Below are 25,650 nucleotides of genomic sequence, written 5' to 3' on the forward strand. Positions count from 1 at the left end.
CATCTCTCTCTTAAAGGGGGCTTTAGAAGTCTGAACAGACCATGAAGAGAGGGTGAGGGTAAATCCAGATTGGAACAGCCAACGAGAATGAACCAGCTGGTAATTTTCATCGGGATAGTGAAGGGAAATTCATGTCTATGGAAGAAAACAACAACAAAAAATCACTCCAGAGTCCTCCTGCATTTTAATTCTGTATAGATCCAGACATGTATTTTGTCCAAGCCTCCCAGTTGTTTGGACAGAGAGATTTTGAAAGAAAAGACTTCTGAGGAGGGGGAAGCAGCATGGCCTAAAGGAAAGAGCATGGGTTTGGGAGTCAGGGGATCTGGGTTCTAATCCCAGCTCTGCCATTTCTCTGATGTGACCTTGGACAAGCCACTTAATTTCTCCATTTCCTCATCTGTCAAATGGGGATTAATTAGACCTTGGACAAGTCACTTCACTTCTCTGGGCCTCAGTTACCTCATCTGTAAAATGGGGATTAAGACTGTGAACCCTATGTGGGACAGGGACTGTGACCAACCCGATTATCTTGCATCTACCCCAGTGCTTAGAACAGTGCCTGGCACATAGTAAGTGCTTAACGAATACCATACTAATTATTATTGCAAATACCACAATTATTACTATTAGGAGGTGGTGGGCAAGTGTGGAGGAACAGGAGGAGTCTCTTGTGAGTTCAAAAAGTTGGTGACACGCTTTCTATCTACCAAGTCCTCAGAATGACTCTGCAGAATGGGACTCCCCAATAAACAATTTTAGGGGATCTTGGACTGAAGCAACATACAAGAGAATAGGTCTTCAACATCTCCCTTGAGGCAACATGGCCTAGTGGATAAAGCACTGGAATAAAGACCTGGGAGCCAGAGAACCTGGGTTCTATTCCCAGCTCCATCATTTGCCTGCTGTGTGACCTTGGGCAAGTCACTTAACTTCTCTGTGCCTCAGTTTCCTCAACTGTGAAATGGGGATTCATTACCTGTTCTCTATCCTACTTGACTGTGAGCCCCATTAATCAATCAATCAATCTCCTCCCATGTAGGAGAGGGACTGTATCCCACCTGATTAACTTGTATCTACTCCAGCGCTTACCAATAAAATATGTGCACTGTCTTGTCTTATGCTGTGGAGTTGTCTCCGACCCATAGCGACAACATGGAGACAACTCTCCCATATCGCCCCACCTCCACCTGAAATCATTCTGGTGGTGTATCCTTAGAGGTATATACATATATATCCCTCTACTCCCAGAACTGCATTTTGGGAATGCAGATTTGATTTTTTTGTAGGGTAATAATACTAATAATGGTACTTATTAAGTGCTATGTGTCAAGCACTACCCTAAGCACTGGGGCAGATACAAGTGAAGCAGGTTGGACACAGTCCCTGTCCCACATGGGGCTCACACTCTTAATCCCCATTTTATAGATGAGGTAACTGAGGCACAGAGAAGTGAAGTGACTTGCCCAAGGTCACACAGCAGACACGTGGCAGAACCAGAATTAGAACCCAGGTCCTTCTGACTCCCATTACACCTCGCAAGTTTTATTTTTTCAAATGTTCTGCTTACACAGAGTATTATTTTCCTTCCCCCGGCCCCGCCCCGCCTTGGCTTTCAGAATGTTGATCTGTTCCTTATGAACTGAGCCTCAGATAGGATTCTGTTCCAAGTCACCAAAACCTCAAGAAATAACAAAGGTCCTGATGACGGTCATAAGTTGGATTAATGAAGGTGAGGGGTATAAGAGACTAAAGCCATGCTGTCTTAGTGGTGAGAAATCAAACTATGACTGTGATTTATGTATTACCAATACCAAGTTGGATTTGGGAAACCTCTTCTAAGTCATTCAGTTCTTGAAACGGAAATTGTTTGATGTCTAGAAATGTCAGATTTGGCTCTCAAGAAAAAAGCAAACACTCCATATTAATATGGTATTCCTCTGCCCAGTTTTTAAGAGACTGACTCCACGGGCTCTGCCATACTAACACACTCATTCCTAAATACATTTTAAAAATCTGGTGCAGAATAAGTGCTATGAGTGCTTTGGGAAACTGTGATGAATAATGGTCAATGACAAACACAGACTGTAACTGAAAATGGAAACACTGTGTACCAACCCCATGCAATTGCTTAAAGCATTTTGAAAAACAGAAAGGCATCTGCCAAAGGTAACAGATGGAAACTATTCTGGTTGGTTATGTATACATCGTAGTAAAGAGAGATTCTCTGAACTTGAGCATTTGGTTTTTATCATCAGGACGGGGAGGGGAACTTACCTGCAAGCATATAGCCAGGTTCACTCTACAGCCGAATGACGTGCTCACGGCCCGTGGATGTAGACCAAGGTCTTTGAAGAGTTTTGAAAATGACTGGGTGAGAGCTATCCGAGGCCGCTCTTCCGCCACTACTACACACGTCCGGACACGTGACAAGTCTAGTCCTCTGGCCTGGGAATAATGATAATGATATCAAGGAGTAAATCAACCTCAAAATTGAACACTGAACGCCAAATGAACATCGCTGCCCAGAAACATTTATGAACCTAACAAAGAAGTGCGATAGAGCTTCCTGTAATTTTCTGGGCTCCAACTGTTCAGCTTTATGACTAAAGAGTTTGAGACCTACTTCATTAAACCATTTTCAGTGACATTCAGAATTGAAGTGAATCTCAAAAGCATTGAGAATTCCAAAAGCCAGTAAGAAACTAAGAAACTAAAAATGGTATGGGAGATGGGGAAAATTGAAGTGCCCTTGAAAAGATGATTACAGAAGACAGGGTGGGGGGGAAGGAGAGTTAGGGAAAAGGGAAAGACAGATGTTTGTCTGTTGCCAAATGTATGTTTGTTTATCCAAATCCAGGTGAGAGAAATGCAAAATCCCAAACCAGTGGGTAGAAGTGGAAAATCAGGCCTTTTAAATGACTTCATAAAGATATATCAGGCATTTTATAGCCCATGGCACTTTAAAGGCCATGGATATAGTCCTGATGATTAATCACAATACAAATTTTATGAAAGAACATTTCTGCATTAGGGGAAGTGAGTAAAATCGGCAAAAGTCACAAAAGGAAAAAAAATCCAATGAATCAAGCACAGAGGTAGTGGGCACTTTTTGGATTGTGCCGCAGAAACACAAAGTTGGTGATGGACAACATAATCAAATCTAAGGGCAGATACTAGGGGGATACTTGCTGATATCAAGTGAGCAAAGGGTGCGAGGGGAGGAGGGCAGAAACTCCCCCAGACAAAAATCACACTACGTAGCCATCATTTCTAAACCAACAAGCACTTTGTGTGGAATCAGACTAACCTGGGACAAACAAAATTCAAAGTGGTTTTATTTTCGCCATGTATTAAGTAAAGAAAAAATTTAATCTACAAAACATTTCCTATGACATGGCAGTCACCATAAGACCAAATCAGCTACCAGAAGTAGTGTGGTCTAGCAGATAGAGCATGGGCCTGGGAATCAGAAGGACCTGGGTTCTAATGCCGGCTTTGCCACTAGTTTGACCTTGGGCAAGTCACTTAACTTCTCTGTGACTCAGTTACCTCATCGGTAAAATGGGGATTAAGACTGTGAGCGCCATGTGGGACATGGTTCTGGTTCTCAGCATGGTCACAGTGGTGAAAGGGGATGGGCCTAATTGTGTCAGGATGGTTACTAGTATCTACTTATAATAGTAATTATATCTACCCGCACCAGTGATCAACCAATAAAACTCTCAAAACATAATTTTTTAAATGGTGACAGCAATGCCCTCCACTATGTTGACAGTATTCCTCTTTATCTATGTACATCTCGGGGGAGGTAAAGGGCACATTTTCTCTCCTTTGTGCATTGGAGAAATTACATGGCTAATACTTTCTGGGGGCAAAAGGGAGCATTTGGATGAACTATATTTAAACGCTGGCTGTATGGTTAGGCTACCAAGAGCCTTCTGCTCTGTATGTTTAATCCAAAACACTATCAGAAAACAGTCCGAGGAAGCTGGCCTAGCATGGAGGCTGCTGGAGCTCAGCTTCCTTCACCTCTGATACTGACAAATCTGGAATTCACCCTGGGATTAAAAAAAAAAAAAATCAGTTGCCCATTTCCAAGTACGTCAAGTCCTATATACCAGATTTAAATACAAAAACAGTGGGGTGAACAACTTCATTTATTTTTATCATATATCCTTGAAGCACACTGCAAATAACGTGGAAATGCCCAGGATCCCCGGATCAACAAGGAAAAAGAAACTAGCCACCTTTCTAAATGGCAAATTATGAAAGGGAAGAAAAAGGAAAATGGCTGAAAGTAAATCCAGGAGCGGGGTAATAATGAAAATCAGGGGATTCTTGAAGATGTTTACAACTGGTACCATTTTCCAAGGCAATTCTATAAATTGTATTAGCATTCTGCAAGAGGATTAGCTGGGTCCCTACTCAAAAGGCAGCTTCAGAAATCAAAGTCAGTATTAGATCCCATCCATTTTCATGCACCAAAAGTAAAGCAGAATAAAGGAAACTTTCAAAAACACAACTAGGGGAAAAAAACTTTTCTTTGGAATATTTCATAGATCTACATATAGAATTCTGACAAAATTCCATTTTATTGATCTGTGACAGTAAAAAGAGTTAAAAATGCTTAGTTGCTTCTTCTGCTTTTCATCTGGCAATTTTTGTTTATGAAAACAGGCTTGGAAGCAGCAGGTGAAGGTAGCTAATACCCTGGCTTTTGACTGAATCATTTTTACCTTTACCAATGATTCTCCACACCCCGCCAATAATCAAATTTCTTCCCCTCAATGAACGCATGTAATGCCTCTTGGTGTCCACAGAGTTTAAACAAGAGTGTCAAGTGGAAAAATACACTCCCATGCTGAAAAAGGAAACCACATAATCTAAGGAAAGAGATGGAATTTCTTACCTTTAATGATTCCGTTTGTGAGCCCAGGCCTTTGGTACAAAGTTCCATGACAGAATAGGAACAAAAAGTGTCACGGACTTTGTACTGACTCACTGCTAGAAGCCACAGGGCAGGATTCGTCTCCAGCTCCGAGGGGGGAATCAAAATTGACTGGTGTCCTGAATAAACACTGTAGAGACAGGAGATTGGTCAGAAGGGTGTGGTGGACTTTTTTTTAAACATGGGGAAAAATCTGCTGTCCAATTTTCTCATCTTGAAAATCAGTGACTTCGCTGAACATACTAGAAATTTCCCAGCAAGCAATTAAAATACAAAAGAAACAGAATGGCATTTTGGTGGCAATGTGCAAGTTTGGGACTTCACCATCTTTGTTGGAAGCGAGAAAACCAAGGTAGGTAATTGGTTACTGATTCGGGTGATGTTTGAACGCTGGCTTTAATTTCATTTTTCCATAATGCACAACAGATATCTCCAGGCACACTGGGTAAGAACAAATAAGGCCTTTTTGTTTGTCTCAGAGAACAAATTTCAAGAAATAAGAAAAATCTGTTGGCATGAAGGCAGCTGATATTCCTTTAATTTAAATCTAGAAATATTGAAACATTTACTGCATTTCCAGTACGTAGGTATGAGAGAGTTACACTTGCCAAAACTACGATTTTGAAGTAACTGGATATAGATACTCCAATATCGTTATTAAATACCCACAAAGCACATAGTTGGGGGATAGGAGTTGATTCAAATTCACAAGTATTTGTATTATAATTTGGTAGTTTAAAACGTTATCAATAAGTGATATCAACAGAGAACTACAGAACTGCACGTGGATTTGCACCCTTTATTCACCCCTCCCCTCATCCCCACATTCCTTTCTTACACATCCACAATTTATTTATTTATATTAATGTCTGTTCCCCCTCTAGACTATCAGCTCACTGTGGGCAGCGAACACATCTACAAACTCTGTCACATTCTGCTCCATCAAGAGCTTAGTACAGTGCTCTGCACACTGTAAGCAATCAATAAATACAATTCATTGATCGTGCAACCCCACCTGCCCACCCTTTGGGGTGACTTAAGTGACCTCTGCAAAATCTGGTAAATCCTCCATTATCTCAATCTAATCCATAATGGTTTTATCATTTCCAAAGTCTCAGCAAAGCCTCCTTGCCTTTTCTAGCTGCTAGAAAATGTGAGGTGAAGGAAACTGGTCACCAAATCTAATTTCAACAGGAACCTCTAAAGCTGGAATATTATTTTCCAGAGGACATTTTGGAGCAATTTCCATTTCTTTCGGTTTCAGGTCTCTCTTCCTTTTCTCTAAAAGATCATCCTCCATTTCAAAAGGAAATGCTACAGGCCATCACCTTTTATTTCAGGGGTTGAAGACTGGCCTTTTCAAGGTGTTATCATTCTTCACATTTGAGGATGAGGAGGATGTAGCATATTACAGAAGCAGCAGCAAACATCAACGCATCACTCTGTATTTATTGCTTTCCCTTACCCATTTTATCTTCCCACAGAAGTTTAATCCAACAAAAGGCGTAGTTAAATTTGAAGTTAAATTTGACCTGTGCGCTGTATGTACGCAGTTAAGCAATTGCGTATGCTGTGGCTTTATTATGTATAATGATCTGTTGTACTGTGCTCTCTCAAGGGCTTAGTATAGTGCTCTGCTCACAGTAAATGCTCATTTAGTACTAGCAAGTGCTCAAAAGATAAACTACTGATGCGGAGCAGGTGAAGTCAATGGAGAAGAAAATGAAAACTGTTCTTTCTGGGGACTGATTAACTGGGATTTGCTACAGGCTCAGGGTCTTCCTTTGGGTCTCAAATGGTAGTAATACTACCATTTGCAAAGTGACTGGATTACTGCATCAGCCTCCTCTCCAATCTCCCATCCTCCTGTCTCTCCCCACTTCAATTCATACTTCATGCCGCTGCCCGGATCGTCTGTGCAGAAACGCTGTGGGCATGTTACTCCCCTACTCAAAAATCTCCAGTGGCTACCAATCAACCTACGCATCAGGCAAAAACTCCTCACCCTCCGCTTCAAGGCTCTCCATCACCTTGCCCCCTCCTACCTCAACTCCCTTCTCTCCTTCTACGGCCCAGCCCGCACCCTCTGCTCCTCTGCCGCTAATCTCCTCACTGTGCCTCATTCTCGCCTGTCCTGCCGTCGACGCCCGGCCCATGTCCTCCCCCTGGCCTGGAATGCCCTCCTTCCGCACATCCGCCAAGCTAGCTCTCTTCCTCCCTTCAACGCCCTACTGAGAGCTCACCTCTTCCAGGAGGCCTTCCCAGACTGAGCCCCCTCCTTCCTCTCCCCAACCCGCCTTACCTCCTTCCCCTCACCACAGCACCTGTATATATGTATATATGTTTGTACGTATTTATTACTCTATTTTACTTGTACATATTTATTCTATTTATTTTATTTTGTTAATATGTTTTGTTTTGTTGTCTGTCTCCCCCTTCTAGACTGTGAGCCCGCTGTTCAGTAGAGACCGTCTCTATATGTTGCCAACTTGTACTTCCCAAGCGCTTAATACAGTGCTCTGCACACAGTAAGCGCTCAATAAATACGATTGAATGAATGAATGAAAAAGCACTGAACAAAGCACTGGGAAAGAGTATACAAGTGAGAGTAAGACACAAACTACATCCCTTAAGTGGCTCACAATCCATGAAGGAGCTCGCATCCAAAATATCCAGAATGGCAAACTTATCTCAGTTCTTTCAGAATTGCTTTCCTTTCTAGAAAAGGAACCTAAAAACAAAACAACCCTCCATTCTATTTAAAACATCACCCTAAACTGGTTGAGACAATGTTCTTTGGCACAGTCCCTTGACACATTTATCACATCTTAGCTTTCTTTAGAGGGATATGGGAGGCAGGACAAGAAACTAAGGGGAAAGGACTGCAAGAGACAGATTACTCCGATAGCTGTCTTGCTGCTTTTCAGAGTAATAGATAAGAATGTTGACTGAACTAGCAAGTAGTCTTCTTGCTTAGATGTGAATTTGCATTTTGAGGCACCTAAAACCCTTGCCTGGGAGCCCCCTTCCCTCATCAAAGGCTTGTAACTCTGAGTTGGTCTAGTTGGAAAAGGACATCTTTCAACCCAAAAGAAGTGGCTCATACTGGCAGCTTAAATGGGATTACAAATTACAGACCTCCTCCCTTAGTCAAGAATTAAATGGACTGCATCAGAGAAAGATATGATTTGAGCAAATGAAAAGATCCAGGGACACTTGAGACTTAGATTCAGCTCTGATGAAGAATACATTCATGTCTTGACCTGTATATTTTGCTTCCACATAGGGTGCTAAAAGGATTAGTCAATGTTTATAAAACACATGGAAAAGAAAAAGTGCTAAGTGTCATTAATTGCCTTTCAATTAAGTGTGCATCTGTCATTAACCTTGCATGTGCTTTTGTAAAGTACCTTTTTTGTCACTATTGCTAATTGGCAAGGGTACATGTTTGGAAACATTTTCTTTTCCTTACAGACTGCTTCCACCTGCCACTTGAAACAGGTGACGTTACAGTGAATAATTTCCTGGATCATAGTTAATTTCAGGGGTAACAGTCTGTGATGTCAAACCCAGGACCTGTTTTCGCTTTGGGATCAGAAAAGAAAAAAATATCCCCTTACCTTGATTTTAGAAATCTGAGAAAACTCATTAGCTTTTAAATGAGTTTTTGACCTTTCAAAAGTCCTACAGTTAACATGTAATATTCAGATCATATTGAAAGTCAAATTCTAGGGAATTGAAAGACCAGAGTGGTTCACTGTCAGGCCATTTGCAGTTTATACCGATGAATGGCAAACAGATGGGCATTGCATCAAGGCCTACAAAATAGGCTGAATTCACCCATGTATGCTGAAGACAGTCATGGAGTCCGAAGCTTTTAAACTGCAAGACCCTTTTCAGATCCTGCTGACATTAATCCTTCGTTAGGTCTCACTCTGCCATCAAAGTCAGCAGGTGGAGAAGCTGGCATCAAACCTCACTGCACATGACCCTGGAGAAAGAGACCTTTAAAGTTCTGGGTGGGATTTTCAAATCCCCACTTCGCTTTACACACTCACCTTTGACACTTGTTCAGGATTATTAGAGGATCAAAAAGGATATCCCAAGGCCAGGAGGCAGCTATAGTTTGTGCAAGGGGACAGAGTACAGCAAATGACCAACGTTGAGAACTGACACGCACGATTTTAAGGTTTACTGCCTGTAAATGTGTTTTTCGTCATTTCCTGAAGGTGCACCCGGCACTGTACTAATTATATAAATATGTACATTTCAACATTTGTAATAGTTACTTTTATATTTCTCCATGCAGCACTGATTGGTTCAATTCTTTTGTCCTGATGTGTAAGTGGTGCATCCAGTAAGAGTTCAAATCAAGCGCTTACTACAGGGCTCTGCACACAGTAAGCGCTCAATAGATGCGATTGAATGAATGAATATGACTGAATGGAATAAATATGATTGAAAAGTAGTGCTTTCAGCTTTGTCTTTGTTCTTCCTCCAACTTTTGCTATCTTTATGTGATTCTTGTCTGTCTCTCCCTTCAAACTGTAAGCTCCTCAGGGGCAGGCAATGTGTGTATCATATAACTGTTGTATTCACCTAAGGGCTGGACCAGCGTGGCTCAGTGGAAAGAGCACGGGCTTGAGAGTCAGAGGTCATGGGTTCTAATCCTAGCTCTGCCACTTGTCAGCTGTGTGACTTTGGGCAAGTCACTTAACTTCTCTGTGCCTCAGTTCCCTCGTTTGTAAAATGGGAATTAAGACTGTGAGCCCCACGTGGGACAACCTTGATTACCTTGTATCCCCCAGCGCTTAGAACAGTGCTTGGCATGTAGTAAGCACTTAATACCAACATTATTATTATTACTTAGCCCACAGTAATTAGCATTCAGATTCCACCGACCGATTATATTACCTCCCTTTCTTCAACAAACAATGATAATGTCCCCAGGAATAGTATCCAAAAGGATGCCTTAAACAACAATAAATACTACTTCGACTGGGTTCTCTGAGAATCTATGACTGCCTCCTATTAGAGGCCACTTCTCTTGGGCATCATTCCAGAGTGGGCTTAGAAAAGGGGCTAACCGAAGCTTTATTTCCTTCTTTAGAAGCAGCACCTGAATTGAGCTTAGACAACCAGCATGAGGCAGGCCTGCAACTAGCCCAGAATGTCATGTCAGAGACGAAAATTTTTTTTTTTTATAGTCTTCTGTATCCATTTTCCACAGGCAACGGAATGCTCTAAAAGACCTGAAAATTGGGGTACATCTGGTTGCAAACATTTTTTTTTTGCAAATTTTTAAAAAAAATGCCATGGTGCAGAGCACTAAAATGAGCTTATACTGTACTGCCATCAAAGAAGCAGCGTGGCTCAGTGGAAAGAGCACGGGCTTGGGAGCCAGAGGTCCTGGGTTCTAATCCCAGTTCCATCACATGTCTGCTGTGTGACCTTGGGCAAGTCACTTCTCTGAGCCTCAGTTACCTCATCTGTAAAATGGGGATTAAGACTGTGAGCCCCATGTGGGACAACCTGATCACCTTGTATCCCCCCAGCGCTTAGAACAGTGCTTTGCACATAGTAAGCGCTTAACAAATGCCATCATTAATTAATCAAAAAGACCTTCAAAAACACACGCATACACAACCGGGGAATATGGCCTCTTAGAAGCTGGTGAAGGTGAACTGGAATACCACTGTCCCTGCCATTAATATCCCCGAGACTTGATTTTCTTAAGTTTGTGCACCACGGGCTGCTCATCTCCATCTCTCACTGGGGGTATGTCCCAGCATGGCTACTCATGTCTCAGGCCAAAAGGGGTCAGTTACAGCTAATCATTCAGGCAACACACAAACCAAATTTCACTGTGACTTTAAGCTAAGCCCCTTCCCATATCAGTACACTACCATGTAACTTCAAATGAAAGCCTCGAGGAAAAACCATTAACAGGAACAAATTGAAATAATAGAAAATTTACCTCTACAGAAGGGATAATAAGAGAGCAATCTCCAGGCTGAATATGGGATCATATACCAAAATAACAGGCACGAAGTCTAACAAGCACACACTTTATACATTCCACAAATCATAATTATCCAGTGGGAGACGTGCTACCTCGCATAATTTCTGAGCTACTTACGGAAATGGAACAAAATATTTTCAGTAACGGTATTTTATTCAAAAGCCATTTATGCAAAGGGCTTAACTTGGGACTTGCTTGGATTGCTTCTCATGATCTTTATTGCGGTTTTATTTTAACAAGCAATCCTCTCTTCCTTTTATATTTTCAGGTCAGCACCTGAAAATGAACTTGAGAGGAATATGCTTCTTTTGGAAAATCTAATTTAAAACTTTGTGATGGATCTCCATCCGTACTGTCCTTTCCATATTCTTTCCACACAAGTCTCCACAGTTCTCATTTTCACAGAACCCTCCTGTTGTTAACAGAGGAGTTGCTAATGAAAGAAAATCTTCAGTGGAGTTCATCAAGCGGGAGCCCCTTTCACCCACCTTCTTGAACACCACAATGAGATAGGTTTCCATGCAATTTGGATCTATCCCCTCTAAGTACTTGATAGTCACCTCCCGTTCAGCCCCACAGCACTTAAAGACTCTCAATTTATTTTAATGTCTGTCCTCACCTCTAGACCGTAAGCTTCTTACGGACAGGGAAAGCATCTACTGACTCTGCTGTATTGTACTCTCCAGAGTGCTTAGTATAGTGCTCTGCACATAGTAAGTGCTCAATAAATACCACTGGTTGATTGACAGATTGTGAGGCCTACGTTCTTGACAGTGGCATTTTGCTGATAATTAGGAACAAAATGGATCTTTGTATATTCTAGGCATCTGCCAGCCCTTCAATGCCACTTCATTTAAGTTCTGCTCGTAAAGAGAATTTCAGGAAAGAAAGATATAAAAACCTTGTAAATTCAGTGACTCAGAACCGCCTTCTGACTCTCTTAGCAGGAAGACCTGCATAAATCTAGGGTCACTTCTGGCTAGTATCAAGAACAGAACGTCCGGAGCAGCTTCCCGGAAAGAAACTCTATTACTCTGAAAACCCCACAGTGGGTGGTAGCAAAATCATCAAAACCTTGCAATTACTCCACTCAGATGGCATTTTTCAGGCTGCAGAATTCACTGAGATTTAGAATGAATTGGACGTTTAGGTTTCTTTAATTGTTTTTTTCAATTCAAAGAGAAAGCTCACCTGCAGAGGCACCAGAGGACAAACCCAAGTCCACAGTAAGGGTCCAAACAGATCGCCACTTCCCTTGAGGGATAAAGCTCACACTGCAGCTTAATAGAACGACAGAAGGCACTGGTGGCAGCGTGAGACATCTAGACGACAACAGGGAAGTTATTAAAATGACAAAGCACACCATTTCCTCAGTTCCTTCCCCAGCCACCCCTAGATTTCCAGTTTTATCGGAGTAAAGGAAAACAAATTAGTATGAACATTATGTTCAATATAAACAGTGTGACGGACACCTAATGAAACTTAATTTTTCTCCAAGAGACCATATCCATCCAGTCACACCGAGTGAGAAAGAAAATGGAAGGGAGAATCATGAAGGCTGAACAAGTCACACAAGCTCAGGATAAATGAAAGCGTTAGAAGCAGCATGGCCTAGTGGAAAGAGCAAATGACCTGGATTCTAATCCTGGCTCCACCACTACTTATCTGCTGCGGGACCTTAGGCAGGTAATTTACCGTCTCTGTTTTTCCGTTACCTCAAATGTGAAATCGGGATTAAATCCTACTCCCTCTGATTTAGACTGTGAGCTCTATGTGGAACTGGGCTCCTATCCAATCTGACAGTCTTGTATTTACCCCAGCACTTAGTACAGTTCTTGGTACACAGTAAGCTAATTTAACTAATACCATCAAAATAAGAATGAATGTTCTTGGTAAGGAAGACACTAAAGTAGATGGGAGTTTTGATCTAGGTAACTCCTTTTCTGCCAGAGATTGTAAATACATTGCAGCAACCAACTTAATTTCCCAGCAGAGGACAAGATTCAGGGACACTACAAAGGACATTCAAATGAAAAGAGAGTAGCCTCTGTGCAACAGCAAGTTAAAAGGAGATGGGGCTTTGGACACTGAAAAGTTGATTCATAAAGGCAAATCAACCAAGGGGGAACTTCATGAACTATAAATAATAAACTATTTCTTTCCCTAATGGCTTCCTTCAAAAACCACTATCGTTCTCTGTGGTCTTGTTAGTCAACAAAACCTAGGGTGACAGGTAGATACACCAAGGCTTATAAAATGCTTATTAGATTTTATGCAATCTTATGGTTATGATGCTTATGTGAAGCAGTGGTCCCTAGTAGAAAGAGCACAGGCCTGGCAGTCAGAAGGACCTGGGTTCTAATTCAAGCACTGCCACTTCTCTGCTGTGTGACCCTAGGCAAGTCACATAACTTCTCTGTGCCTCGGTTACCTCATCCGTAAAAGGGTGATTGAGACTGTGAGCCCCGTGTGGGGACATGGATTGTGTCCAACCTGATTAGCTGGTATTTACACCCCACACCTAGTACAGTGCCAGACACACAGTAAGCGCTTCACAACCATAAAAAAAGGATATTAACTGTGCCACTTGTAAAGTTCTTACCTTTACGCCCGCTAGCATTCCAGTTGTGGATACACTAAAATCAAGATAGGCTAGGGTTTCTGGATTAGAAGGTTTGTAGATTTGGGCAGGCCGCTTCTTTGGCAAATCATCTAGTAACAAGAAACAAGAGTCTTATCTTAAAAAGAACTGTGAGCCTTGTTAAGTCTAATGATTCAGTGACTCAGTTGCCAGGAAGGAGGTTTTACCTGTGTCTAGGATAGGGGGCCATGTTCTGACATCCACTGCTGCTGCTGCCTCTCGGGACCGTAACAGTTTACATATCAGCTGCGTAGTCATTAAGCAGGCAGAGCGACTCACCTAAACATTTCGAGAGATAAGAAGAAATGAGGAGATGATGAGTAACGAGAATACCAAAGCAGGTAAAAACAGACCCGGATTTGAACGAGGCTGTGAATGATGCCCCCAAAAGACTATTATATCTAGGTGGCCACAGAGTCAGAGGATTGCACCCATTTTCCTTGTGTAGATCTGGCCAAGAGACATGGATTAATGTAGGCCCTGATCTGGCTTCTCCTGAAGGAATACAGCACAATTCCCTACCACTACATGGGATGGATTGGAACCTCTGGAGCCAATGATATTCTCATGTCCAGCAAGACTCACAGGCCCAACCGGGGTGACTTCCAAACCACCAAACAGTCATTATTTCTGGAGCACTAACTTTTGCAACCATTCAAATGAACTGCTAAATCAGAGCATAAATTCCTTGTGATCAGGGATCAGGTGTTCTGCCTCTATTGTACCTTCCCAGATGTATACACTGCACTGCATTCAGTAGGTGCTCAAAAATGCAATTACTGCTACTATTACTGGTTGAGGAAAGGAGCAGAAGCAGCGTGATCTAGTGGAAAGGGCCCAGGACTGGGAGTCAGAAGACTTGGATTCTAATCCCGGCTCTGCCACTCACCTGTTGGGTGGCCTTGGGCAAGTCACTTTACTCCTCTGTGTCTCAGTTTCCTCATCTGTAAAATGGGGATGAAATACCTGTTCTCCCTCCTTCTCAGAGGGTGAGTCCCATGTGGGACGGGGACTGCGTCTGATCTGATTATTTTACATCTACCCCAGGGTTTAGCACAGTGCTTGGCAGAAGTTAAGGGCTTAACAAATAACACAACTGCTATTATTTGGTCTTTTTGGATGATCCCTCTAGGGCAACTGGTGCAATGTCATGCACACCCAAGAAGGCAGTACATAGGAACTTGTTGAGAAAAGTGAGGTTAGATCAGTTTGACAAAGTGGTCTTTGCCCCCCTTCAGCTCTCCAAGAAAATAACCCTAAATAAGATCTCATTCCCTTCTAATTTTACTCCAAATAAAATAGCAGAACTACTGAGCCTTGGCTTATCAAGCTACTGGATAGCTCAAAGTCATTGAGAACACTTTCTAGAAAACGTTTTCTCTCTTCTCAGGGCAATCTGCCTCCGGACTACACTGCTCGTGGAGAACCGGGTGTCTTCTCACCTCAACAATCATCTTTACTGTGGGTAAGGTTGTTGCGATGTTCTGCGGGTGTGGAGGCCGGACTGTTATTGGCACACAGCCTGCATACAGGCAGCCGTAAAATGCTGCAATCAAATCTATTCCTGCAGGAAGAACAAACAGAAAGTCTCACTCAAAAAAACTAACTGTTTAATCCCAGAGACCCCTGTCAGGGTAAATCCCACTCTGAGGTTACCCGGGAGAAGGTTAATAACCAACCACCCAGCTCTACTATATCTCCTTGTTCAGTCTCATGTCACAACTTGGTAGGTTTCACTGGCCACTTCCATCTGGACTGTTCTTTGAGTCATGACATCCCCTGGGAAGATCCCCAAAGCTTTATCTGCATATCATCTCTCTCATGAATTGATCACTTTTACGATGACCAATTTAGCTGGGAAAGGCTTAATTCCTACTGATTAAATAGTATCTATTAAACAAAGTCAACCAACAAAATCCATTATAAAACAATGCACCTGAGAAACCTAATGCGGGCTTATTTCTTTTACTTTTTCCAATGAGACAGGTCTGAGTTGTATCTTTTAAGAAGCAGTGTGGCTTAGTGGAAAGAGCATGGGCTTGGGAGTCAGAGGTCGTGGGTTCGAAGCCCACCTCTGCCACTTAGCTGTGTGACCTTGGGCAAGTCACTTAAATTCTTTGGGCCTCAGTTACCTCATCTGTAAAATGGGGATGAAGACTGTGAGCTTCATTACCTGATTACCTTGTATCTACCCCAGTGCTTAGAACAGTGCTTGGCACATAATAAGCCCTTATCAAATATCAACATTATTATTATTATTATCTTTGGGAAAATCAGCCCCCTGTCTCCCCATTCTAGATACATTCATCAACTCATGTGACACCTGTATATGTGGTCCCTTGTACAACCCGATTAGTCTGGTTCCATTTCTGACATGGAAAAATCAGTGGGAATTTCAATTAATCATCAATGATATTTATTGAGTGCTTACTAGTTACAAAGCACTGTACTAAGCATTTGGGAGAGTACAATAAAACAGAATTGGGAGAAGCGTTCCCTGCTCATAATTAGTTTACTGTCTAGAGATATTCACTTGACTAGAAAATAGAATTGAATCCAGCGAAGGTGGTTTTATAATCAGCTAGTTATGCTGTTTTCCAGACACTAAAACTCTTCATAAAAGTGAGATCCTGGAGGTCAGGGATTGTGTTTCCCAAGTCTACCGTTTTTTCCTCTCCCAAGAGCTTAGTACAGTGCTCTGCACACAACAAGCCCTCAATAAATGCCATTGATTAATAAAGCATTTTTCAGATCTCCACCCACTGGAATCAACCAACAAATGCAAGTTTCTTACCTGGCGGGTAGACTAGGGCAACATGATCTCCATCTTGCAAGTGTCCTCTTTCCATCAACATAACAGCTATCTTCTCGGCTCGTTTATGTAGCTGGACACACGTCAGTGAGTTGGCGATGGTTCCCTGAAAAGCCAAAGCCCAGATATGTAGAAATGTGTGGTCTCTTCAAATAATCTGCAAAATGCCTCCTCACATCAAAACTACAAGGGCACTTTTATAGTCTAGAAATGTTTTGGATGCAGTTCTAGAGCTGGCAGAAATTTTTTTAGAATTTGCTCAAATCGTTTTTCAAATGCTCAGCTACATAATAATAGTGATGGCATTTATTAAGCGCTTATTATATGCAAAGCACTGTTCTAAGTGCTGGGGAAGTTACAAGGTGATTAGGTTGTCCCACGGAGGGCTACATGTGAGGGGGGAAATTTGGTTTACGTATCCCAATCTAATCATTTTGATAGTTATCTTCTGGCTGCTGTGGGTTGCAGTAATTGGTGTCTGGCAAGAGCAGTCCATAGTTACTGTGAGCAAGTGACAGAGATTGGCTATTGAGAAACAGAGTTAGCCAAGATAATGGCATAGTGGAATAAAGCGTGGTGTAATGAAAGGCAGAAGTGAAAGAACCGTCAGATGACGGGAAAAAAATGCCATAGCAAGGTTAACTTGTCAAGGGATAAAGATGGGGCAGGAGGTAAAAACAGGAAGATACCAAAAATACGTGAGTAAGCACATAAGAAACGAAAGTAAAATTTTGCATTTGTTCTTCCCCAACATGCACGTCATATCAATCCAGAGACCAACACCAATTGCATGTATTACAACTAGGCTTTCTGCACAGATCTAATAGCAAGATTACACTTCCTGAAACTTATATAGAGATGAGAAAGGAAAAGGTTAGTGGTGGTGTTCTACGTTAGGAATTTACTACTATTTTTCTAAAAGTCCGGAAGAATGAATAATAATAATACATTCAATTCTGCCATAATGTGAGTTTTCACTGCGCTTTTTGGCTAATGCTTTTTGGCTAATACAGTGCCTGCAGTAAGCGTTCAACATATACCATTGATGATGACGATGGCTAGAACAATGTGATGGAGTTAGAAAATGTTTTCCTGAAAATACCAGCCTGTTGTGTGCTCAGTGGAATAAATAAGGGTGTGGATTTGTTGGGGTTGGGTCACACAGTGTGAGTACTGCAACACCAGTTTTTCTTAACAAGGAGTTCTCAAGAATGCAGCCTCCATGTTATAGGAAAACTGGGTGTTCCTAAGAGAATGAATGAGGCCAGAATTCTAATATCAAAATTTTTTCTCCAGTTCCTTAAGTTGCCTCCCTTATTGTAATAGTCAGCCTTAATAGTCAGCCTTATTTCTAAAGGAAGGCTTATACACTACACTTACTAGAACCTTACACTGAAAAAATACACACTGCCTGTACTTCTGAAGCAGACACTATACGTTTTGCTTATCTATCTTTCTTTCAGGAATGACGTTTTGGAAATTGAAAATGGACAATGATACCTGGATGGAGCAACAGGGGGGGAAAAAAAGATTATAAAGGGGAAGCAGAAGGCATGAAAAAGCCATTCAACTGATGTTAGATCCAGCCACAAAGACGAGGAGGAAATCTTTCAAAACAGAAACTTCCATGACCAAAGATTTAGTGAAATCTCCATTTGTATCCGGCTAACCAAATAAAACAAGACAATATATGGGGATTTACAGCTAATAGCTTCTAAAAGTAGGATGCTATAAGCTCCTTGTGGGCAGGGATAGTGTCTATATGTTCTGTTTTATTGTATTCTCGCAAGTGCTTATTATTGTGCACTGTGCACAGTAAGAACTTAATAAATAGCATTGATTGATAATTCTGCTGTGCCTCTCCAATGATATTAGATCACTACTGCTCTGTACTGCACTTTAGGCTAAGGACTATGGAATATTCAAAGTCATTTTATAGTTGGAGTTCTGTAGTATTTGCTTTGGCTGTTATTTGATTAAATTGAGATTTACTTTTCTAAGAAATCTTCTGGGACAAACCAGTGAAACGCTATTTTCACCACGTTTTCTGGGGCTTTTGAGTTTGAAAGCACAGTAGAGTCTGGCTGAGTGTTGCAGGGACACCATGATAATTCCACAGAGGTAATATTTGTCAGAGGAAGGTGTGAAAAGTTTCTCCGATTTGTTTCTAATCCCTGCATCTTTGAAAGCCTGAACAGTACTATCTATACTGTGGAAAACTCAATCAATCAGTCACTGGCATTTACAGAGCACTTACAGACACATTCCTTGCCCATAACGAGCTCACAGTCTAGAGGATAACTGTGTTATTTGTTAAGCTCTTACTATGTGCCAGGCACTGTACTAAGCGCTTGGGTGGATACAAATTAATCGGGTTGGGTGCAGTCCCTGTCCCATTTGGGGCTTACAGTCTCAATCTCCATTTTACAGATGAGGTAATTGAGGCACAGAGACGCGAAGTGACTAGGCCAAAGTCACACAGCAGACACGCGGCAGAGCCAGGATTAGAACCCAGGACCTTCTGATTCCCAGGCCTATGCTCTATCCACCTACGCCACGCTGCTTCTCCTAAGCACTGTACTAAGTGCTTGGGAGAGTACAATACAGTAGAGTTGGTAGACACGTTCCCTGCCCACAACGAGTTTAAAGTCTAGAGGGGGAGACGGATATACATAAATCAATAAAGTACGGATATGAATGAATGAATGAAACTCCTGTTTCATTCAGTATTTAAAACATTACTTCCAGCATGAAAGAGAAAAACATCTCGAAGCCAAAAAGTGGACAGAAAATAGGCTGGTTGCATAAAACAGAGCACTAGGTCAACAGTTAACTTCTCTCTGCCAAACCAGGGAAGGACAAAAATCTGCAGCTTCTCCTCCACGTGGCCAAAGTCCTCTTCCAGCATGCAGTCTCTATAAACCCCACACGGCAACAGAGAGGAGGGAGATTTGGCTAAAGAGGCCTTTGAGCAGAGCAGGGCTGAGGCACATTACATTTCTCTATCAAATGGCTCAATCATTCTAAATCAAGTGAGTAATTTCCCTGAAAATGAGCGAGTGAAGAGTGGCAGGATTCTTTACCAAGTTTAAGATGGTTTCAGTCGGAATTACATTATAACAACCATAAAAACTGTGCCTCGTGCCTTCATCAGGAGGACAGCACTTTGAATGAGAGGGAGAGTGGGAGGGGAGAGAAAACAAACACGCACTCCAAGCTCTGATCCCTGAAGACCACAGGAAGCACAATACTGTGGGGAAAAATCAAATTTCCAAACTTGTTTGCTTTAAGGCACTTTTCACCCAGGCTGGGGGGGAGGAAAAGAGATGAGTTTTCTAATATCTGGGCCCCTTTTGGAAGAGTTCAGGTGCGCTCCCTTATCTGTTGCCGAATTGTACTTTCTACGCGCTTAGTACAGTAAGCGCTCGATAAATATGAATGAAGAACTTATCTGGCTACATTTCTATCAACATCCCTTTCCTTTCTCAAATAACCCTAGAACTGGTCCATTTACCGTTTTACTCCCATTCATCTCCTGCACTCCATCGTTTCTGCTTTAAGTCATCTTTAGCAGAAAGAAACCAGTGGTTGCTAATGGCTTGCCATTTCCAAGAAGATTGGCAGGACATTCAGCTTAGAACAAGTGCTCAGTAAAAACCATTACTTTACTTCCAGGGCACAGGATGAAGTACAATACAGGAGATCCAAAACTTGACTTAAATGGGCTCTGGCCAGGCTTAGTTTCTGGAAAGATGAGAGGGGTGGGGAGGACATGGAGAGATTCCTCAACTGGAAAAGAGCTATTTCTAAATATTAGCAAAATCTTCCCTCCTAATACTTAGAAGGAAGCAGCTTGGCCTACAGGAAAGAGCAGGAACCTGGGAGTCAGAAGACCTGGGATCTAATCCTGGCTCTGCCACTTGTCTCCTGTGTAACTTGGGCAAGTTGCTTAACTTATCTGTGCCTCAGTTTCCCCATCTATAAAATGGGGATTCAATATATGTTCTCCTCAGACTATGAAACCCATGTGGGACAGAGACTGTCCAATCTGATTATGTTGCATCTACCCCAGTGCTTAACAAGTACTACCATTATTATTACTTGGAGACATTGCCTTTTTTCTCTTTATTTTGAAAGATCTGACTCATTTGACATGGCATTCCTAGCAGAAGAGGAGAAAAATGAAAAAACTTTAATGAGGAACCCAAGCTACTCCTGAAGGCAAATTAGTCTTTCGTTTGCCTCAATATGAACACCTGCCTTTAATGGGGTAAGAGAGAAACTACTCAGATAATATCAAAATAATGCCTTCAATCAGACCTTGTGCTACCTAACCTCGATATTTCCAGGAACTTTCTGGAGCTAAAAAATTTTAAATAATCTCCTGGGAGGCCATGGTACTTCCCAGGTGTTCTGGAAGTAACCATCATCATGGAAGGTGCACACATGGAAACAGATACACAGACATGCCTTTTCCTTTTGGAAGACTATGAATATCTTTCTGAGCACAAAACACATTTAAAAATACACCTGGGGTATACATACAATGAAATGCTTTTCATTTGGAGGAAAATGCCACCAGAGCCAAGCACATGATTTGCCAATTAATACAAACATTATTATTATATTTCTAATGGGCTTACTATCTGCCGAGCACTGTTCTAAGCGCTGGGGTAGATGTAAATTAATCAGGTTGGACACAGTCCCTGTCCCACATGGGGCTCACAGTCTAAGCAGGAGGAAGGACATATTTAATCCCCATTTTACAGTTGAAAAAACTAAGGCCTAGAGAAGTTACAGGTCTCGCCCAAGGTCACAAAGCAAGCAACTGGCGCAGTAGAGATTAGAACCCAGGTCCTCTAACTCCCAGGCCCTGTGTTCTTTCTGCTAGGCCATGCTGCTTCTCTACATGCACACCAAATATACCAAAAGAAGAGTGTGAGAGGGGAAGAAGGGAAATAAGGTAAGGTATATAATGAGAAATCAAATATATGAGGATTCAGTTACAGTTTTCTAAAGGTGAGGGGGGTCTTCAGATACAGATCTGAACTTCTTACCCTACAGTTAAGTAGCGTGTAAAGGACATGGTCAGGGGTCGTCTGTGCTCTCCACTGCAAAACTTCTGAGAGGAACAGGAACTGAAACAAAGCATGACAAGGAGACTTCAGCGTAGATAACCCACACAACACATTTGCAGCTTGGGCTTCTTGTTTCCCAATAATGCAAGAAGCTGAAGTTGCTTTAAAAAGCACAACTCGGTCGATCAATCGTATTTATTTACTATGTGCAGAGCACTCTACTAAGCACTTGGGAGAGTACAATACAACAGAATTAGCAGACATGTTCCCTGTCCATATAAGGTTATGGTCTAAAAGGGGGATAGACAGACACTGATAAGAATAAATAAGTAAAAGTCCCTGAGCTTTATAAGGTGATATGAAATAAATATATCTAAGGCTGACTTCCTGATGTCCACAAAGAACATTCTGGCACTGACCAGATCCAGGCTTCTGACCAAAAATCTCTTACACAAAGCATGGGGTCCAATTCTCCCACTTTTGGCTCTTTTGCCTCTGCTGCAGGGTTGGGGACAGAGGCAAACTTTCCATTAAAGGAGTAGCAGCCTGTAGGGGCCAGGAAATGAGGGAGTTGGAGCTGGACTTCCTGTGGGATTCTGGCCAGAAGATTATAGCTCAGGACATCAAGAATTAATAGGCCTGCTATTTGTGGAATTAGGGACTGGAGCTGGGGTTTCCCTTCAATCCCTCTGCCCCTGAAGGGGAGTAAATCTTTGCAAAGAAGAATCAACACCTTCAGACCACTAAGGACTTAATGCTTCTCCCACAGCACCTGACTACTCTTATCCCCCAACAGCTCTTCCGGAACCAATTAAGGCTGTGCCTAAGGAACAAAAGTAGTCAGAAAACCCATTAGCTTACCTTTCTGGCCTGATCATTGTCTTCTATTTGCCCGAGATCTCTGCCACTAGCCTGAGCAATTCTTTTCCCAGAGACAAGGTTCCCCACCATCACAGAGGCAGGTCCAATTTCTACAGAAACACAACAAAAAAGTACTCAGGAAAATGAAATATACCACACTTTTTGTACGGTCACTTTCTTCTTGCAAAGATAAGAAAATTTTATCTGAACTGAATTTATTTATTTAGTAAAAACCTTGTTGTCCTGCAGGCCTGACGATGCATTATTCTGCTTACAGGAAATCTAAGGGCCAAGCTGGCCTTACCTGGTTAAAGTCTCTAGGGAAGAAGGGTTGGCTACAGCCAGGAAGCAACAGCCTCTGGGTGCGAGGACAGCAGTGTGGGTGACAGGAGGAGTGATTAATCAATCAATGGTATTTACAGAGAGCTTACTATGTGCAGAGCACTGTTCTAAGCGCTTGGGAGAGCACAATATCAGAGAATTAGCAGACACATTCCCTGCCCAAAAAGAGCTCACAGTTAAGTGTCTTGCTGGAGTTGGAAGTGGCTTTTGGGTGCACAGGGGAGGAACTGCAATGCTCTGGAGGAAAGAGGAGGGAGAATCAGGTATCCTTCTCTGAGAAACCTCTAGCTCTGGGGTTTGGAATGGACTTCCATATGACACCATTGTATTATGCTGCATGCACAGTCAAATAACAACATCATTTTCAACATCGCGTGCACCTGTGGCATGACCACATTTTGTTCCTGGCTCAGGGCAGCCAGACATCTGAGGCCAGGCCCAGCCAGGAAGCCCCTATAAGGTATGTGACATGAGGGGGAGAGGATTAACGGACTCACTGACTGACTTAACTGAAACTCTTCTTCATTATGGTTATTGAATGCCATCAAGTTTCAGTGAGCTGAACGAGCTGCTTGGGAATTACAAAACAAATTACAAAACACATGTCTTGGCCCCATTTGAGTGGTCCAGTATAATTTTTTACTTTACCTAAATGGTGAGAAGCGTTTCGTAATGGTCTGGTGTTGACCTGGCGTATTTACCCTTTCCAGCAAATTTTGTTTGTACTTCAAAAACATTCCACGGGGCTACAGTCAATCCTGCTTTTCTATGGAGCTACGGCAACTCCTATTGAATTTCAGTAACGGGCCTGGGAGATGTCATGTGTACATATTGTAGCAAGCCCCTTCCTTGGCATCTACTTCTGTTAAGGTGAGGAGCACCGCAAAATTGTTTTATCAGGATTAAAGATGAGTCTGCCCACCGGAGAGGTACTCCTAAACTCAGATTCTGTCTCTCTTAGGTTGCAGGTACTTATTCTCCCAAGACGCTTGTGAATTTGCAAGCACCCTACTGTGCCCAACCCATTAAGTGATGGTTTTGTTGCCTTCCATCTTTGGTGGAGAATAAGTTTATTCTTTAAGAGTTCAAATAACAGTTCTACAGAGGAATATTCACTTTATAATCAACTTAATAGAAAGGAAATTTAGTACTGTAATAATACATGGATTTGCTTTACTGGTTGGAGCCTATTTGAGTTAATTGCTTTTGCATGGATAATTAAATACCCCTGAAGTCTGCATCCTTGCTTGTTAGCTATTAGCTCCCCTCCTTTAGTTCTTACCAATTTTTGATTGAGAGGTAAGCAAAGTGTTTTCCTCTTTTTTAAATTTCACTAGCCTGTGGGTCTCTCCAAAATTTTTAGAAAGTCAAACTTTGGGGTGAACTGCAGCATTTATTATAGACATGAAGTTTTCATTTCCTAGTTTCTGGGAATACTTTCCTAGATATTAACTTTTTCCTATTTTTATTAAAATTCAACTTTGGGGCCTTTGCTTCTTTCCTCTCATACAGAACTTACTTACCCAAATGTTGCTAGGAACCAAAGGGGTTCTTATTTCCCTTTACTTATAAAATTCTGTTCTTTCTGAGAACTGATGGTGTCTCCTTTACCTTGAAGAAAAATGGGTGCGTAGAAAATTTTCTCAAAGAACTTCACTTTTATAAATAGAAAATGCTGGGGTACATTTATTTGAACTTCACATTTACTCTCAGCTGTTCTTGAATTTATATAGCTCTAGCAGAATCTGAATCCCTAGCTAGTCAATCATTCATTCAATCATATTTATTGCGGGCTTACTGCTTGCAGAGCACTGAACTGAGTGCTTGGGAGAGTACAATATAACAATAAACAGACACATTTCCTGCACACAGTGAGTTTACAGTCTGGAAGGGGGCTTGAACTGATTCCTTTTATTGCAATACCTTAGAAATTTAGAGGGCAACGGCAGCAGTATTACCTGAAACAATTGCTAGCATTTACAAGATAGCGCATCCAGAACTATAGCCCACATTTCTCCTTGCCAATCAATTGCATATTCTTAATGCTAAAACAATTGTCCCACCCCTTGCCCTCATCGTCCCTCTGACCTGGAACTCCCAACCCTTGCCTATACAGAATTACCACTCTCCCGCCTTCAAAGTCCTTTTCAAATCACACCTCTAAGGCGACTTCCCTGACTAAGTTCTCATTTCCCCTATTTGCTCTCCTGTCTGCACTGCTCCTACAGTTTGGATCTGTTTCCCTGAAGCATTTGATATTCACCTCAGCCCCACAGCACTTATGCACGTATCCTAGACTCTCCCATTTCCACTACCTGTAATTTATTTTCATTTGTCTCCCCCTGAAGACTGTAAGCTCTTTGTGGGCAGCAACTACCAACTATTGTATCATACTGTCCCAAGAGCTTACTAAAGTGCTCTTCAACATTACCATTGTACCATTAAATGCCATTGATTGATTGATTTTAGCTTCTCTGCTATAATGCCTCCTCTAGAGTCCTAAACTGGCAGCTGTTTTTTAGTCCTAAGAATTTGTTGCTGCCCAATCTGGTGGCTTTATGTTCATTTTTCTTCTCCACATAGCCAAGGTTATCTGAACTTTTGGGGTTTTGTTGAGGACTTGGAACAGAAGTGCAAATTACTACTAAAATATGAAACCCACTGGACAATCCTTTCATCAATTCGAGCAGGCCCAAGACTGCATTTCAGACTCCACTGACATTTGCTGCCTTTCTGTGGTGACCTTTGAAGATTACTTGGCATCAGCTTTTCTCCCAAGTTAGGTTATGCTCCCCAGCTGGACCATTGACATTGGATGGTTTTATTGACTCCTGCAGCTGGAGGATTCAGTCAAATATATATTTCCAGAATAAATTGTTCAGTCCCAATTCCGGCCTGGTGGATAGTTTCTTCCCCTCCTCCCTGCCCTCTCAATCAAATAGC

The 25,650-nt window shown here is 41.9% G+C and overlaps 1 protein-coding gene across 4 annotated transcripts in view; it reads right to left on the reverse strand.

Annotated features, from left to right (window-relative positions):
- Positions 1-25,650, reverse strand: part of DIP2C (disco interacting protein 2 homolog C) — a 421,221-nt gene that overhangs the window by 35,557 nt on the left and 360,014 nt on the right. For all 4 annotated transcript variants that reach the window (XM_038755482.1, XM_038755481.1, XM_038755480.1 and 1 more), the window contains 9 exons: positions 22,366-22,475; positions 21,484-21,564; positions 16,409-16,532; positions 15,057-15,178; positions 13,782-13,893; positions 13,576-13,685; positions 12,165-12,295; positions 4,913-5,081; positions 2,278-2,448 (listed from right to left, as the gene is read on the reverse strand). In XM_038755482.1, coding sequence (XP_038611410.1) covers positions 2,278-2,448; positions 4,913-5,081; positions 12,165-12,295; positions 13,576-13,685; positions 13,782-13,893; positions 15,057-15,178; positions 16,409-16,532; positions 21,484-21,564; positions 22,366-22,475 — 1,130 coding nt within the window. The remainder of the gene's footprint in view (positions 1-2,277; positions 2,449-4,912; positions 5,082-12,164; positions 12,296-13,575; positions 13,686-13,781; positions 13,894-15,056; positions 15,179-16,408; positions 16,533-21,483; positions 21,565-22,365; positions 22,476-25,650) is intronic.

Source organism: Tachyglossus aculeatus, chromosome 13 (assembly GCF_015852505.1).
Source record: "Tachyglossus aculeatus isolate mTacAcu1 chromosome 13, mTacAcu1.pri, whole genome shotgun sequence".
Classification (NCBI taxonomy): domain Eukaryota; kingdom Metazoa; phylum Chordata; class Mammalia; order Monotremata; family Tachyglossidae; genus Tachyglossus; species Tachyglossus aculeatus.